This window comes from Dermochelys coriacea, chromosome 10, assembly GCF_009764565.3.
Source record: "Dermochelys coriacea isolate rDerCor1 chromosome 10, rDerCor1.pri.v4, whole genome shotgun sequence".
Classification (NCBI taxonomy): domain Eukaryota; kingdom Metazoa; phylum Chordata; order Testudines; family Dermochelyidae; genus Dermochelys; species Dermochelys coriacea.
This window is the reverse complement of record NC_050077.1, coordinates 4,017,569-4,036,114: the sequence shown is the minus strand read 5'-3', so window position 1 is coordinate 4,036,114 and position 18,546 is coordinate 4,017,569. Positions and strand designations below refer to the sequence as shown.

The 18,546-nt window shown below is 47.1% G+C and overlaps 1 protein-coding gene across 3 annotated transcripts in view; it reads left to right on the top strand.

Moving 5' to 3' along the window:
• Positions 1-18,546, top strand: part of SLC9A3R2 (SLC9A3 regulator 2) — a 102,664-nt gene that overhangs the window by 74,101 nt on the left and 10,017 nt on the right. For 2 of the 3 annotated variants that reach the window (XM_038419362.2, XM_038419361.2), the window contains exons 3-4: positions 11,507-11,686; positions 17,804-17,957. In XM_038419362.2, coding sequence (XP_038275290.1) covers positions 11,507-11,686; positions 17,804-17,957 — 334 coding nt within the window. The remainder of the gene's footprint in view (positions 1-11,506; positions 11,687-17,803; positions 17,958-18,546) is intronic. The other variant, XM_038419363.2, reaches the window with a different exon arrangement.

Below are 18,546 nucleotides of genomic sequence, written 5' to 3'. Positions count from 1 at the left end.
AGATTCATACATTAAAACAGCTGACAAAGGCAGAACCTTTTGCATCTCTCCTGGTCAACTACATTTCATAACTTTGCCTAAATTAGTTTATTGCCGGGTTCATGATCTGAGCCAAATGTTAACCACAAGAAATAATAGCTGCTGTTTGTAATAGAACAGGGCAATAAAGGAGCCAATATCTCATAGTTGGAGATCTTAGTGAAACAATTGTCTTTGTTTCACAAGGTCGTAGGGGAAGATTATATAAAATTTAGCACTTTATGCCCTCGCTCTCAAAGTGCTTAACAAAAGGGGGTGAGTATCCTCATCTCTGTTTTACTGGTAGGGAAGTGGAAATGCAGAGAGGCAATGTGACATGCCCAGAGAGCCCATAGCAGAGCTGGGTCTAGAGCCTACAGCTCTTGACTCCTCGTCTGCTGATGTAGCCACAGGATTCAAGCTAGATACTTAGGTTACTCCTACAGCTAGGACGTGGATTGGTTCAAGCTTCATAGCACGGTAGAGTAGGCAAAGCTAAGTGGGAGAGGGCAGTGGCGTCATACCAGGCTCTAATGAAGAGTCTTCTCAATAGCCTTGTCTACACTGGGTCTCAACAGCAAAAAATTCTCCACTGTGAGTACCTCTGGCGCCTCTCCTCTGGCGCCGGCAATGGGAGCCCTCCTGTAACCAAGACTGCATGGATGTTGGGGTTCTTAATGCTGTGTCACTTAGCCTCATTCAGAATAGGGCCAAGTCTTGGTATTAGAAATGTCAGTGGCTGCAGAAGCCTTGCCTACGCTACAGCCCTACTGGTGCTCACCCCAGTGGTGCTGCAAGGGGGAGGAATTCCCAGTGCAGGCAAAGCCCCAAAAAGCGAGATTCTGCAAGCCTTCCTCATGTGAGCAAGTGCAGCCCAGTGGTAGAGCGAACTTAACACACCCCTACACAAAGTCAGAAGTGCCAATGACTGAATCACCAATGTGAAAAACGGGAGTACCGCAGAGGGGGAATTGGGCTAAGTGATCGGAGGGAGAGACTTGTCAGTTTTCTTAAACAGACCAAGGGTGAAATTGTCAGGAGCCTTAGTGAATTAGGAACCTAGGTCTCTCCGTAAGTCACTCAGGCCTAGCTCCTCAAAGGGATCTAGGTACCTAAACCCCTTTCGCAGTTTTGGACCCAAGTTACTTTTGCAAATGGAACTTAGTCTCCTAAGCCATTTAGGTGCTTGTGAAAATGTCACCCCAAGTCTAGCTAACAGTGTGTATCTCTGTCTGGGAGGTGAATCTCCCTCCTTCACAGCCTGCCAGGAACTCGGCGTCCCAGGGAGCAGACGGGAGCTGTGATGCATGTAGCCGAGTAGTAGTTACTGAAGCTTCTGTGATCCCCGCTGCAGCCTCCTTGTTTTAACCTCTCAATGTGGTTAAAATAAACCTGTAAATATTTAGCTCCAGCTTGCAGCTGGTCTCTGCAGCCCACAAAACCAAACAGGCCCCGTCCAGCTGACCAGCTGGCCACTTGGGTTTTTAAGCCTTTCGTAGAGCGTGTGGAGTTTCACTGCGCGTTCACTCTGTGCCGAGTCTGGGATCTCTTGGCTGCTTTCTGACCGGTCCTCCAGCAATGTCAGCCTTTTATTCACTTGTTCTTCCGGGAGGCCAGGCCTCAGATGATCCTCGTGCCTTCGGGCCTTAAAATCTATGGGTGAAATCCTCACCTGTCGTTGAAGTCCATAGGCAAAACCCCATTGACTTCAGTGGAGCTGGATTTCACCCTAGCAATCTAATATGCCTGTGACTTGCGTGCTGGAACCAGAGTTAGCTTTCCTACGCAGTGAGAGCGCACCTCCCCTGTGAACCGCGTGCAGCTGCGGGAGAGATGCTGCAGTCTGCATGGTCTGTGGCCTTGTCAGTGAGAGAGCTGTAGGTGCAGGGAGATTGTTTCCCAGCCGTGCCAGAGACAGGAGAAGGGACTGAGACATGGGAATAGGGCTGCATTTGGGTGCAGGAGGTTAGAACCTGCCTTGTACAAAGAGCCGTGATGGGATTTGTGCCCAGACGTGTCCTGGCAGCCTGGTTCTGAATTCCCCGGGAGTTCACGTAAAATGACAGTGCCCCACTTCCATCCCACTTGCCTTCAAAATAGGGCTTAGATGACACACGCAGATGGGTCTGCAGGCCCTCTGCTGAGGGACGGATGTTGCTCGTCAGAGCGGGAGCTCTAACACTCCACCCACACACTGCAGCATGCTCCCTACCCCCCTTCATGCTTTGTGCTGGTCCTGCTCTCCTGGCTAAGAACAGGTGGGGCCGGGAGGACCACGCAGGCCCCTTTGGAGGCATTTAGCATCGTCCCTTACAGAACCCATAAGAGCTGAAATGCTACTGTTGGCATTGAATGGTTTGACGGGAGCCCAGAATCCGATTTGGTGGTGCCATTGGCAAAGGTGTTCCAGCGAGCAAGGAGAGGGCTTCCTCTCCTGGCCCTGCACCCTTTGCCCACCCACCTAGGGTTATCCGCAGTCTAGACTTCAGAGTAGCGGAGAGTTTGTGTGCGTGGTTCCTTGGACTCACTGGTCCTTGGACTTTAAGCTACTGGCAGTGCTTAATTTGTAACGAAAGAGGTGCCCGGGCTGAAGCAATGTTTTACATTCATAAGTGATGCAGCAAGGCCAAAGGTGCTGGGACTATGTACTGCCAAGCCCAGAGGTGCTGGGACTCAGCCCTGGCACCAATTAAGCACTGGCACCTAGGCTGTCCTCCTTCAATGTTTGGAAAGTGCCTAGCATGTTGTGAGCACTACTACAAATCAGTGAGTAGTAACAACTCTGGGCTAGATCCTCAGCTTGCCTCAGTCGGGGCAGGGCCAGCTCCTCAGCTGGTCTGCATCCATGTAGCTCCAGCTCAGGATCTGGCTGTGCGAGTCTAGGGCAAAGATTCTCAGCTCTTCCAGGGCTAATAGCTAAGTGAAAAGCCCAGCTGAGATGCAGCAGTGCAGCCGGGTGAGTATTGGAGCCAGTTGCCGCTGGAGGCAGCTTCGTCTCAGTTTAAAAAAATAACAAATCGCCCACGGATTCCTTTGTTTTTTGCTATTTTGTGTTTTCAGCCGCATTGTTTTCTAGCTTGTCCGGGCAGGGTAATTAAACCAGCTGCAGCACAAGGGATATCTCCGGTAAGCCAAGCTTGGTGCTGTGGAGAAGAGGGGGAGAGAGCTGACTGTCCCTGGGCTGCATTCCCTGGACTTGTTCCAGCCCCGTCAGAACCCAGTGCGAAGCCCAGAAATGGGGCTGGCTGTTGCTAAAAGACAACAAATGGGCATTGACTGTAGCATTTCGTTGTCTTCTCGGGGGAGACTTGAACACGTCCGCTGCAGAACCTTTCTCATGTTCCCCAGGCCGAAACTCATGGGGTGCTTTAAAGGAGGATCTGGGAGTCTTCTCTGGTGGGCAGGGGGCTTGGCGGGTTTTGTTTTTAGATGTCAGACAGGCCAGGAACTTCATTTCTATGAGTTTTGGTTAGTTCAAAGCTGAAAAAGGAACTTACTGGTTAAAAAAATGAAGCCATGTCATGTCACTTCCCTCCCTACAACAGCCTCAGGCTCAGTAAAGATACAGCCTTAAAGGATAGGGCATGAAATGATGTGATCCAGGTTGTATTTCTAACTGCCCAGGCAATTGTTAGGAATGCCAGACATATATATGTGTGTGTGTGTGTGTGTAACAAATTGTTTTGAATGAACAACAGTTTATTGCTTTATAAAAGCCAGTAATCCACTGTGTTTAGTCTTCAATCCACAGTCCTTCCCCGTTTACGTGCGGGTATGTAAATGTAATGTCTATTAAATTTTTCATGCATAACTTGTGTTCAAGCAAGGTCTGCAAACAGAGCAGAGGTTGAACACAATACCTGACTAAAGCTGTCCCACTAGTGGACAGTACAAGTGACATGTTGTCTTTCCAGAGAACAAAAATAGGGCCCTGTAAGGTTATCCTGCCGGATTAGGTCCCATTCACAAATTATTCAGGAAGGCTTCCCTGGTGCTCTATAGGAGTAAAATATTTTGTATACCTGTGTGTACTTGCTCAGGGTCATGGTGACCACCAGATTCAGGGTCAGGAATACAGTTCAAACAAGATCTCACAGACACTGTCCTTTTGTATTTATAATGAAAATGGACTCTAGGATTTCAGAGCTTTTTAAAAAAAATTCTCAAACCCGCCTTACTAATTTGGCCCTTCTAAGACATATTTATAAAGCAGAATGGGTTATAGTCACCTGCCACTTCCCATTGTCTTGCTGTGATATATCACAGTGGAGCAGAGCTATATGAATAATGGATTTTTCGGGTCACTGGCAGTTCTGAAAAATCAGAAAAAAATTCATTTCGAGTCAAACGGAAAACACAACTTTTAGATTTTTTTGGGGACATCACAAAGTTAGATCAGTGGTGTTTTTTTGTTTGTTTGTTTGACCTGAAACAAAACATATTGTTTCAATTTCAAGCACTCTTAATGTTTTAAATAAAATTAAAGGAAATTTGGAAATGAAAAGCTGTTTAAAATAAAAAAATTAATTGAAATGTTTCAAGTTTTTTCAGAACTGTTAAAGGATTTTTCCAGCCAAAACAATTCCTCAAAATCAACATGAATTTACAAAATGTTTTGGTGTTGTGGAATCTGAATTTTTTTGCTGAAAAAAGTTTTGGTCAAAAAATGTCACCCAGCTCTAAGAAGCATTCTTTGCTTGATGTTCAGGACCAAAAACTAAAAGACAGGCAAACACAAACATCTTAAGAAGTGGTGATATGCAGCTGCTCTTTCACAAAAATGGTTCAGCAAAGCACCTAAGCATGTGAGTGTTAGTATTTGTTTGTATTTTGGTGGGGCCTGGAGATCCCAGATGCATTGTGATAGGCCCTATATAAACACATATAAAGCAGTTCCTGTTCAGAATAGCTCACTGTCCCACTGACTTCAGAGGGCTTTGGATCAGACCCGTATTATTTTCCAGGGGGAAAAAAATCCCTTCTTTAAAAGGATAAAAGAGGAGAGGTTAGAATCCCGTTAGTAAATTCACAGCTTCCTCATTCCACTAAGGGATGTGTAGCCTTTTATCGGTATCGAATCTTCTTGAGTAATTGGATTGTTTACATGATGTTTTTCCAGACATTGAACCCTGGGGGTGTTATCAAGAGGTAATTATTGTCTTGACAGGGATGCTGGGAAATGGGAGAACACTTGAAAATTGATTAGTCTCTTCACTGCCTTTCATATTCTCCATTCAAGATCTGTACGAGCACCGTATTAACTTCAACCAGCCAAACAGGGTTGGGCCAAATGTTAAATTCCCTGTGAAAATGAATTGGTTTCACGAACCCTAATGTGAACAGAAATGTGTGCTCATAAATGTGGCTGAAAACACTTTGTCAAATGTGTTTCCCTGAAGCATTACAAGCCCTGGAACACTGAGTCCAGGAGTGCGGAAGAACTAGAAAACGAATTGTATTACATGATTACTAATTTAAATTATAGAATTATTTTAGCTTTACAGATGGAGAAACTGAGGCAAAGGAGTGGGGTGAATTGCCCCAGGGCACATTGTGAAGTGGTGGCAGAGAACTCCTGACTTTCTAGCTCCCCACGCTGTGCTGGCTGCTCCAGGCGATAGCGCTGCCCTTAAAAGGACTTTTATCTTGATAGTGACCCTTTAACATACTCCCTCAATTTGCAGCAATTATTTTTGCTTTGTGCAGTTTGAAAGTGCCATGGAACAAAGTGACCCGCCATAAGAATGTAATTCTCCTCCGCTCTGATGTCATTTTTTTTTAGTCTGAAAAACAATCTACTGAGCGTACTAATCTGCGATGGCTCTGCCCTGAAGTTGCCCTTGACGCTAGCCTTGTCGCGCTCTGCAGACAGCCAGCATGGAGAGCAAGGCGGGCTGCTATCGAGGCATAGGCTATAGATCATCTGGCAAATGGAATTATCACTCCCCTGTCATCGCCAGCATGCGGCTGTTTCGTTCGCGGTTCAGGGAGGCAGCTGCGATACTGGTCCCCCGTGCCTCTGTGGGGAGTTTTGGCAGCGGTTTGCTGCCTCTTGCTCCACTGCCTGTATCTGGAGATATTTCTGATGTGATTAAGAGGTTAGGGGAAAAGGCGACTGAAGACATTTATGGTGCGTTTAATTTCACATAAGCCTGACAGGATGGGAGCAGTGAGGGATTCTGGCTTCTGATTGCTTGGGGAGCAGCCCTTATCTCTCAGATAAGGGACAGCGGTGACAATGCAAGCCAGGGAGGAAAATACTGCTTCACCCTCTGGTTTACATCGGGTGCTAAGGGGCTGCTAGCAAACAAGAGTGACCAGGAGTTGACCTTCCATTTGAGTCCATCCCTAGACACAAGCAATGGCTTCCTGTTACACCCCGACCTCCCCCGGTCTGTTTTGGCTGTGAAGCAACAAACTGCTTTAGGTAAAGGTGTTATATTATTTCCCTTTTCCTTTTAAGCAGTCCCATGAGTAACAACTATCCATCTTCACTACAGCCATCCCTTATCATTGATGTGGTGACTTTTTATTCTTTTGTACAACATCTTAATGAGCTCCTGTGGGTCATATTCCATCTCTGACTGATTAAGTATCAGTTCAGAGCTGATTGAAAACTTTCCCCAACACAATACTATTTTTGGACAGAAGATGCCCTTTTTGTGGAAAAATGTTAATTGTGGTTTTAAAAAAAAAAAAGATGTCACCAGCTCTCATGTTAATGTAGCTGTCCTCGCGCTTAAATTGTGTAGCAGCTGGGTTTACCTAGGGTCATTTTCCTTACCTGCAAATGGCAATAATGCTTAGCTACCTCTGGGGGGAATTGTCAGACTGAATCAGCTAATAATAATGGGTAGCGTTCATCGATCACTTTTCATCCATAGGTCTCAAAGTGCTTTACAAAGGGAGGTCATTGTCATGATACAGATTGGGGAAACAGAGGCACAGAGCGCTAAAGTGGCATGCCCAAGGTCACCAAGCAGGCCAGTGGCAGAGGCAGGAATAGAAAGCAGGTTTCCTGAGTTCTGTTTTAGGACACACAGCTAGTGTTTGTAAAGTGCTTAGATCTGAAGGGTGGGTTCCAGAAGGTATCTGTATTGTTGCACAAGAAGCAGCCAATATTAAAAAAAATGTTTATTTTATAATGATCCAAACACTGTAATGACGCTAGTGTAACCTGCAGGGCATCGGCTCAATTCACTCCTGTTCAGAGGGCCAGCACAAGACCTATGCACCCCTGGGGACCCATGTAAAGCCCTCAACATAGAGGACTGTGTTTATGCCTAGTGCTTGCCCCCAGAATTGCACCCTACCCTGAGCAGTCTGCAGCTTTCTACCCAGCACCGGCGTTGTTTTGCCGACAGTTAATCCGCTGCTTGTGCTCTGCTATAGGGCGTCAATACCAAGGACTGCAAAGTAATTCATGCAGAGATGAGGCAAAAGTGGAAGGCGTTTGCTTGAGTTTCCAGCTCGCCTTCTGACTGCAGCTAAATATCATTGTTTGAAAGGAGGCTGTCCTCTTGTGTGTGCAGATCACAATCCAATACCAGCACTAAAGACAAAGCCATCTGTTGTTGGGGAATGGGTCGCTTGGGGGATTTGGAATGGCATGCCAGGCTGCTGGTGACCTGCGTGAAAAAAATTAGTGGCTTTAGTCCAGCTCCTTACAGACTGATTGTCCGCATTGTAGTTGGTACTCGCATAGGTACTGGAACTAATAGTGCTGGGGGGGGGAGGTGGGAGGGCGGTTGCTGCACCCCCTGGCTTGACGTGGTTTCCATCATATCCAGGGTTTATAGTTTGATTCAATAGCTCTCAGCATCCACACTGTACACATTGTTTGAGCACCCCTGGGTACTAGTGGATCTCCCCTTCTGGGCAGCCCTGCAGGAGCCAAGCATTGAATGGGCCAGAGAGATAGGGATGAATTTGACCGCACCTGCTCGTCCCAACAGGGAAGCTCAGTTGGTTTCTAAATCTACAAATTAGATCTTGTTAGAATTTTTCATCGCGTTTTTCCTCCAAAAAACAGCTTTTTGACTAAAACAAAAAATTTCCACAGAAAATTTCCATTTGGGTTGAAACTTTGATTTTTCATAAAGAAACAAAACTCACAATACTTTACCAAAGCTGGATTTTTAAAACATTTTTTTAAGGAAAACTAGAAAATTTTTAGCAAAAAAAAAATCTTGTTGTTTTTTGTTTTCAATGAAAAATCAAAAAATGTCCACAGGAAACTTCTGCAATTTTTGGAGCAGCTCTAATCTATATACATCACCGCTCTATTGCTAATGAATTAAAGAGAACAGTCACTGGTTTTGCAGACCCTGCGAAACCCCAATATTTCCTGCTCCCCCCTTGCTGGTTTTGAATCGTTTTTGAGCAGAGCCACATGAGCCCAGTTATTGCAATAAAGCAATTTCTTTCAGGGCTCACGTGAATGAGGGAAAGTGCTAAACATACCACATGCTCCTGACATTTTAATCTGTTGCCTACAGCAAGCTTTTATATAGTCAGTGTTTACATTCCACGGACTTATAATAGCTTCATGGGACCCCAGAGGACAAACCGACATGTTTCTTCGAGCTGTACTGGCGAGACAGGCTCACCTGAAATTACACCAAAATAAACAGAAGAAACCCAGTCCCTGGGATAGAGGATAGAGCTGCAACTGTGGGTGAGCAGCGCTCCGTGGTCAAACCAGACTAAGCACAGTGAAAAATAGCTGGTGAAGATGTCATGGGCTCGCTGATGTTGGTGGCAAATAGAAACCATTACAGTGACTGCTAACACTGTCGGCTGTTGGTTAGAACAGTCCTTTCCATCCAAGCCTGCCTGGCAGATTGCTTGACTGTGAGTCAATGGCAGAACTGAGAAGAGAACCCAGGAGTCCTGATATGCCATCCTGTGCTTGAGTTCCTCCCCCGAATAAATAAGCTCCACCATCCCCACATGCGTGTCCCAACGCGGCAAGTGGGCTGGGATACAGCACCCAGCGTTTAGACATTTCTCCAAGCTCTGTGTCCCTCTTGGATCTGCCCAGCTGGCCAGAAAGTATGGGTGAGGATGGGCTTTTTCAAGAGCTTCCTGATCCCAGCCAGTCTAGCGATGCTGCAGGAACAGGCTTTGCAGCGAGCGAGGGGCATGGAAACAGCTGCAAAAATTAGCAAGAGATGGGAGACCCTTCAGAACCTTCCTAATGAGTTGTTTGGGTTTTTTTGGGGGGGGATGGGGTTTGCTGTTCAACCCCAAATGCTTTGCTTCTTGCTGACAGAGGGGGCAGCAGATAGGGAGCTGCCATGATGAGCGACGTCCCCATCTATGCCCAGTCGGTCCCTAAGCCTCTGCTTAGCGGCTGGGGGAAAGGGCTGGCTGATCAGTGGTGGGAGTCATGCTGCAGGCAGAGTGGTGGGGCTGTTACCCCTTTGAACATGGCCACTGTGTGAGGAAGCTAGGGGCTTCTCACCGCAGCTGCGTGTGGCTCTGCACCAGGTTCGTGGGCCATTTCATGGGAGTCACACGCCCTGATTTCCATCTCGTCAGAGGAGACGAGTCAAGAGCTCCGGAGCACGCTCAGCCCTGCCAAGGACGAGACAAGCCAGCTCCACCGATTGCTAACAAGGGCAGTGGCATGTCACAGCTGGCCCTCGGCCTAGCCCCACATTCACCCCCTGCCCCTCCACAGACCCAGGCTTCTCTCGCTTTTAGCACGGACTTCACAGGCCCAGACTTGGCAGGCGAGCCAACATACATGGGCCCCTGGCGGGTTGAGATGGGCCGGGGCCAGAATTCAGCCCTGCTGGAAGCCAGGGGGACCTGGTTTCATGGAGTGGCTCGCCGGGACCATGGGAGCTGCGGTGACTCTCCTCGGCCTGGCAGATACATCGCCAGCACTGAGTCAGCACCTCCCTAGTCCTTTGTCATTTGTGGAAAACAGTTTTCCTCCGTGTTCTTGTGGGAGACACGGCTAGAGTCTGGGAAAATCACAGTGTCTCCTGAAGGCTGGACAGAGGGGTTCAGAAAGCCCCTTTGTGCAGTAATTCAAGCCATGGTACCCAGACCCCTCTCTCTCTCTTTATCTGAGCGTAGGTTGCTTTACTCATAAAAGATCACACTACAGGTGTCTGGACACATTAGCTGTACCGAACACAAAAGCGACTGGGCAATAATAGTCTGGTGTCTCTATCCCTCTGCCAAAGCCAAGGATCTCTAAGTGTTTACACATGTTAATAAATGAAGTTCCAAAACTCCTCTGAACTAAGGAAATATAATCTGCCTCTTATTGATGGAGAAACTGAGGCTTAGTGTGGGTAAGTGTTGGGTCTAAGGCTGCAAAGCCAGGAATAAAGTCCAGGCCCTCTGTGCTTTAGCCCCAAGACTTCCTTCCTCTTAGTCCTCACAGAAGCTAGTTGGCGTTCCTCCCTGTCCAGGGTTCTGCACATGCTTCTATCAGCAGACAGGTTTCCGCAGTGCCAGACGCAAGGGCAGCATGTTCAATGTCATCGCCATCGTCCGGTTTCATTGCACGCAGACCTCGCTCTTTTGGAAGGTCTTGTTCAGTTTCTTAATCATGACCCAGTAAGAAGAGACTTGCACAAATCCCTACAAAGCAATACCAGTAAGTTCTCCGTGTCTTTTTCCAAGACCATCCCAGAAATGTATGGACCATATTAGCCCCGTATCAGGGGCCCCATTAAGGTCCATAGCATGCCCTTTATCCACATGTCCTGACAACTTAGGGCACTTTTTGCAAGACTGAGTGTGCTGGTCGAATTCCAATATGGACAATGCCATTCTGCCTCCCTAAGTTCTGCCTGCAGTCTCCATTGTATAAAGGGCAATTATTCCATGGCCAGATGCCGAACCCATTGCACAGAATTCCTGTGTAGTCTCCCTTGGCACATCCTAGTGAGGAGGAAAGTGATCTTATGAGACAGCATGTGACTGGCTGTTAGGTTCTTCACGATCCTTGCGAATGAAAGGAGCCCGGTAAAGGGAAGATATTATTATTATAGCCATGTGCAGGGGCTGCTGACGTGTGCAGGGGCTGCTGACGTCAGCAGGATCAAGGGCACTATCCTCCCTTAAATTAATAAGTAAGGTTAATACATTGTCTCCTAAATCCTGTGTTCTTCAAACAGGCTCTTGTTTCTCTGTTTCCTTTTATTCTGGGACGGGAGTGTCAGACTCATGTGTTCAGAGGTGGGTGTCCAAATTAATGGGTGTATTTTATTTGAGCAGTTTGTGATTCAGGAAATGCATTTTTCTTTCTTGTATCAGAATGGAGTCGGACAATTGGCTTTTGAAAATAGACTCAATTAGAGGAAATACGTACGTTAACGTGTCCCTGTGTAGCTGGGAGAGGAGGGGGTCAGTATCTCAGATAGGCCGCTTTTTGTTGGTTTTGTTTCTAATTGTTACATCTGCTTTTTTTTTTTTTTTTAAAAGCAGCGAATATAATGCTGTGGCTTTTATTCTCTTTCACCAGGATGTCAATGGACCAACACAGGAGCTGCGTCCGCGTCTCTGTCACCTTAAGAAAGGCCCTAGTGGCTACGGGTTCAATCTCCACAGTGAAAAGTCCAAACCTGGGCAGTTCATCCGTTTGGTAGATCCCGATTCACCGGCCTCTAAAGCGGGCCTCCGACCCCAGGACAAGCTTGTCGAGGTAGGGGCTTGATGGCTCCTGGCAGGCAGCTGGGTGGTGGGTGGAGGGGTCTGTTGTGGGCTGGAAGGAACGTTGCAGGGAGGGAATCCTTGTTCTCTCCCAAAGATGTTGGTCATCACAACCCAAGCAAATGGCGCTGAGTTCCGGATCCTCGAAGGTATTTGGGGGCCAAATTCCCATTGATCTCAATGGAAGTCAGGTGCTTGAACACCTTTGAGGTAGTGTTGGGTTGAGAGCTGTGAGCAGGGCTTCAGTGGACTCACTGGAAAGATTCCTGGGCTCCTGCTTTGTAAATGCTGCCTGCTGCACTTTGCCAAAGAGGCAGGTTGGCAGGAAAGGAACTAATCAGCTTCCAATTTTTTATGAACCGTAAACACCATTAAGATGCTGCCCTTCCTAGGGCCTCCCACGCAGGGATCTCAGAGCACAGTGCCTACATCAGTGAATTAATCCTCTGAGGCAGATCAGTGGTTCCCCTATTGTACAGATGGGGACCACAGAGAAGGTAAGTGGCTTGCCCAGTGTGTCACATGGAGTCTGTAGCAGAGCTGGGAACTGACCTTGGATCTCTTGAGGCTTAGTCCAGTGACTGACCCATAAGGCCATCATTCTACTTCCTCTTCTGTGTTACAAAACCCCAGCAAACCTTCCCATGGCAGAGAAAGTGAAGGAGTCTCTATGGGACAATGAATTACTCCTTTCAAGCATCCAGCAGCAGCTGGCTGGCTGTTGTAGGTGCCACTGCAGAGAGTGGTTTTGCAATCCTACAATGATGCTTCACTCTTTCAGCCAGTGCAGCTGTCTGGCTGCTCCATCTCCTTGGAGGGAGTCAGTCTCGCTTCCCTGGATTAAGCTCTGTAGTTGATCAGTCTTAATCACTGGTCCGAATTCTAAAGGACAGTGCTAATTGCCCTGGTTAGCTAGAGCCGCCTTCTGCCCATTGTATCAGAGGGGTAGCTGTGTTAGTCTGGATCTGTAAAACTGGCAAAGAGTCCTGTGGCACCTTATAGACTAAAAGACGTATTGGAGCATAAGCTTTCGTGGGTGAATACCCACTTCGTCAGATGCATCTTCTTGCACTTCTTCTGTTGCATTTGACGAAGTGGGTATTCAGGACTCTTTGCCGCTTCTGCCCATTGGTGAGGGATGGAATGCTTTAAGTGGCCTTCAGAGAGCCAGCTGCTGCCACACGGCTTTCTTCATCCAGCCTCTATGCTTTTCTCAGCTGTGTCTTTTGGGCACTAACCCGCTTTGGGATCTCCAAACTTGAGTGCCCCTTTTACACAGAGCTGTAAAGTCCAGATCTGAACTTCCCTAGTTTGAGGGAAGTGTGTGTCTGGATCCAGGGATTTGGCTTGAGCCCAGACATCAGCAGGAAACAAGCCCAATCTTTGGTAGCATTTCCCTGCCAGACGCCGGAGTAATGTGGAGTGAAGCTCAGGACATTTGCTTCTGCAATGTCAGCCACTGGGCTGCCCCATGATGCACCCGTGATCCTTTTAGATAACATCTTACACAGCCTCTTCCACCCCCAGAAGACCCAGCGCATTTTGCAGATGATGGACAGAATTCTCTCTTCTTTGCACTAGGGGTCTCTTGCAGGTTCCAGGCAGTAGCTTCCACTGACCTGAGTGACGTGACATCAGCCAAATGTGGCTAGAGAAGCCGTGCCAGAAATATAGGAGAATTTTTGACCTCTGAGTAGCAATCGCTTTACCTGTCACTAAAATGAAGCCACCTCTGGAGTGGTGTATGGCAGCTGTTTAACAGCACACAACATTGCTACCACACCACAGTTTAGGACAGAAATGAAGCCTAATGTAACCAGTTGAAACTGTAGTAACAAACTGTGCAAATAGACTTTAGAACATGAAATTGTGGATTGTGGTGGGTTAGTACAAAAATGATCCTTTAAAGGAATTTGCTCTTCACTTAATTGTGAACAATAGAAATATTTAAAATGACAGAACCACCTTCCCTTAGATGTAATTGCTTTAATTTAATTCATGTAATTTTTACTACTCTATAAGAATGACCATTAAAAGCTCTGCATGCTCTTGACAATACTTTAAAATTACACAAATAAATAAACAGAGCTGTCTTTAATCCAAGATCAAATTCTCCAGCAACAATTTATTTTGTTATTATTTAAAATTTATATCATGGTAGCACCTAGAGACCATCCAAGTCAGAGCCCCGTGGCTTGGTGCTGTAGAAACCTACAGTAAATTCCAGTTTCTGTCCCAAAGATGTAGTTTAAATCCTTTCCCTGGGATCCCACACCACCACTATTCAGCCCTAGCAACCACCTTCCAGGCTAGGGGTCAAAGATGGGTCTTGCAGCATGCTCTGAAGGTTAGCAAACTCAGACTATTAATTACCAACAGTGGAAGTGATTTCCAAAGGCCCAGCAAGGTGAGTGGGTAGGAGTGTGCACTGAGATACAGCAAAGCACTTTACCTGGCTTTAACACCATTAACAATCCCATCTACCTCAATGGGGACTACTTGTGCACTTAGTTAGGCACGTGCTGACTGGCTTTGCTGAATTGGGGCCTGCCTGCAGTCTGTCTCCGTGAAAGGAATGTATTAATTGGTGCTGGGGTGTGTGTGTGTCTCAGATTATCTTGATTTTTGGAGAGAGACAGTCGTGCTCTAAATACCGCTTGAACCCGAATGCTTGGTTGCAGTGAACCCTGCCTGCACCCTGCCCTGACACCAGCTGTTCATCAAGGGCTGAGCACACACTCTCCTGGCACCTGAATGTTTCATGCATATAGCCGTGCATATGTCTGGGAGGGGGAGAACTAGTGGAGGAGGGGCACTTTATGGCCAAGCATTATGTCACTGCGTGGCATTTTATTATTTATTTATCCGTCCCTGGCACAGCCCCCGACACGCACAAAGAGGCAAGAGGCGACCCGGAGCCTCCAGAAACCTGATCCATGCACTGGCTCTTTGGGCTTAAATAAATATTTGATGCTAAACAGCTCCCTTGTGCTGAGGCATTTTCCTGGCAAGCCAGGGATTGTGGGTAAAGAGTTGCCCCCGGCCTGGGAAGGCAGAGCCTGCAGGGAGCTGGGTTTCAAACCACACCTCCACATCAGCCTCCCCGCTCCACGGGAATCTGGGAATCTATTAGCTGGCCCAGATGTTTGTTTAGTCGGGGGTGAGCGCCAGGTAGGGTGACCAGACAGCAAGTGTGAAAAATCAGGACAGGAGGTGGGGCGCAATAGGAGCCTGTATAAGAAAAAGACCCAAAAATTGGGACTGTCCCTATAAAAGTGGGACATCTGGTCATCCTAGCGCCAGGCAGTAACTGATGTGAACTGAAAAATCTCACCAAAGCCTCACAGGGGTAGCCAGGGTTAATAAAGCCAGGAGCTCCCTGATCCGAGCCCTGGGCGATCCAAGATGCTCCCATTCCCAGCCTTAGCCACCCTTGGGCCCACATGCCAGCCATGCCCCGAGACCTGAATTCACAGAAGGGCAAGCTGCTTAGCTTCTGCGGCAAGAGTTATGGGGGAGAAGGTAGCCCCCTTTGCTAGGGTATGGAGAGAAGGCAGGGAGCCTAGGTGTTTGTTAGTGTTAGCTGCAGGTTGCAGCTGTGGCTGGCCCTGGTACCAGTGGGCCAGGACACTGGCACTGATTTAGTAGAGATGGGCCCTGAATTCACCCCTCTGAGCCAAACCCTCCCAAATGTAGGGATAAGGTTGAGCTTCCCAGCCGGCTCCTATCTCTAGATTTGTGGAACTAACTAGCCCATGTTGTTTTCTAGGTGTTTCTCTCTCTCTCCCCAGCCCCTAAGTGAGGTCTCCACCCATTCGCCAGACAGGGTCCCCTCATGATGTGATGCTAAATGGTGATGCACCAAGAGTTCGGGTGTCCATGTGGCAATATAACTGGGCCTTTCGGGGAAGACAAGTTTTACCCAGCCATATATATCGTGACCTGTCTAGTCTGGTATCCTGATTCTTGCAGTCACCAATACCTGAATGATTAGGGTAAGGTGAAACCCCACTCAAAGGTACTTAGCCTCCCAGGAGTGAATCTGGAGTTAGATCTTGCTCAGGTCTCCTTGGGTCCACTCCAGGCTCTGCTGCTGACTTGGTGTATAATGCTGGGCAAGTCACTTCACAACTCTTTGCTTCAGTTTCCTGTCTATAGCTGGGGGAAGGTAATACTGACCTGCATGAGGTGGGGATAGAAGACAAAATATGTTAATATTTGTAAAGTGCTTTGAAATCCTTGTATGAAAAGCACCGCAGGAGAGTAAACTGCAGTGCTGTGATGGTGAGGGTCAAAAAAAGTGATTCCGTGGGTCAGAAAGGAAGCAGCCGATGCCCTGAAACATGACATTTTAGTTATCCTGTCATACATGCGTACTAAAGATATAATTGATTATAAAATTATCCACGCCTTTTAATAGAGACACAGTCACAGTAGCTAACCACCTTTCTGCAGTGAACAATATCTCTGAGTGCTTTAGCTCGCTCAAAACTCACTGTGATATAGTAGCTAGATGTTTTTAGAGGGCTGGACAATTTCATTACCAATTGTCTTTGTAGTATACATTTACAGTGAGATGATGGACTATATCTATTGTGCTACTATTAGGACTAAATCAACACATCTGGTTTGAAATCTATTGAGCCTTCTTTTTAAGATGCAAAGCGCAAACCTGATGAGGAATTGGCAGTTTGAGGTTTTGTAACCAAATGAAAAGAATGCGATTAAACAATTAGTGCTCAAAATGGTTCATGGAGCGGAACCAGTGGAGGCGGCTGTACCTAGAAACAAAGAGTGGCTCGGCAGCATCGGATCTTTTCACTCAGGACGCAGAGTGTACTCACTCAACACCAGGAATGATGGTTCGCGGTTACAATTGTTCCTCCTGTGTCGCATGGAATAATGAAGAGAATAATTATCTCAGTCCTTTACAGGCACCAATTAGCATCCAACAAAGGGCAGCAATTAATCACTGCATCCAGTATTTGGAGAGAGATGCACTACTCTGTTTAGCCAGGGCAGACATGGGAGCAAATAGGCAATCCTCTTCTCCAGTGTGAGGGTTTTGTCACATTTTTTAAAGATGGCCACGTGGCATTGGCTCATGAGTGGAGACCTGCAGTAAAGACCTGACTGTAGCCTTCCCAGCTGTGGAGACCTGGTCTTGTGGAGAGAAAGGACCAACCAGTGGCTTGGACTGGGAAGGGGAAGATACTAGTGGGATCAGTTGGGCTGTGATATAGTCTCCCAAGGAGAGAAGATTTGGGGGCTTAGGCTCTTTAGAAGCACACTAGGCAAACCATTGGAGAGTATGCTGGAGGGGACTGCGGTGGCCAGTGGGGTATACTAGGTGTGGCCTAATGGACTTTGTCCCCCCTGACACCAGTGATAGAAGTAGAAAAATTTTAAAAGCGCCTCAAAAGCTGCCCAGCTGGTGGGAGACCTGAGATCAGTATCAGAGACACTTGCTCCCATGACCAGTGGAACATGCACATTCAGGACACGGGAAAAAGGCAGAGGTGACCTGGGAGTTGATGGGATCTAATGGAAGATGCTCTTGCAGGGACCTTTCGGTGGCCATCCGAATGAAAGTTCACCAAGCTCTTCTCTGGGTACAGTTCTATCTAACCTGCCTGTGCGTTCAAGGCAAAACCTACGACGAGCTTGGTAGGACATGGTGGCTAGCGTGAAAGGAAGAAGAGTCTTTAGCCCTTGTGTCCCCCTATCTTCAGACCCAGAAGCGGGGAGCATCCCCTCTTGTTGAGGGCTAGCGGAGCCAATTGTGGGTTTGAGGGCCAGGGACTGGAGAACCAGCATCATTCCTGGGGGAAAAAATTACCTTTGAGGCTGTTAATTTAGCTGGGAAAATGCATGTGTGGAATCATTCCAGCTGGTGAGGTGAGGTTCCTGATACGGTCGTGTGCAGCACTATGCATTTTACAAAGAGATGCTCGCCTTTTGCACTGAGGCTGGTACGTAAGCTACAAGCTGCTCCCCAGCAGTGCTTAGGAGATAAACCTCTGAAGTTGCTGGCGCCCTAAGGATGGTGCTTTTTGCGTCGGTGTGCGACCTACCCAGAAGCATTAACGCCCCTGTTGTCCCTTTGCAGGTGAACGGGATAAATGTGGAAGGCATGAAACACTCCGAGGTTGTGTCAAACATCAAGTCCAAGGAGAATGAAGCCAAGCTCCTAGTGGTGGATCCCGAAACAGATGAATACTTCAAGAAACTGGGGATAATTCCCACGGAGGAGCACATCAAAGGTGAGACCCTTCTTACTCCCAGGTGACTGTATTCTGCTCTCCACAGTTATGAGCTTGGGGTCAGACTTTCAAAAGTGATTTAGAACCACAGGTCCCAGTGACTTCCTCTGTTAGTCTAGGTGCTGGCTAACTTTTGCTAGTTACCTGAGTGTCTATGAGGTTTTTATAAATAGAAATAACAATACTTTCCAGGCAATCCAAACATTTATATATTTTAAAACAATTCATAATTAACCCATGGAACTCCCTGCCACAAGATCTTGGGTAGGATTCAGAAGAGAATCAGACATTGATATGAATAATAAGTATGTCATGTATAACTAGCTAGGGTAAATGTTTTGAAGAGACATCAATCCTCATACATCAGGACATAAGATGAACACTAACTGTCTGAGGTTAGGAAGAAACTTCCACTAATAGCAGATTATTATTACACAATTGTTCAGGTGTTTCTTTCACTTTCCTCTGAAGCATTTGGCATTGTCAGAAGCAGGCTATCAGACTAGATGACCCATTGGTCTGATCCAGTGATGACAGTTCCTAAGTCCCAAAGACAACATGTCCCATATATGAGGGAGGGGCAAGGAAG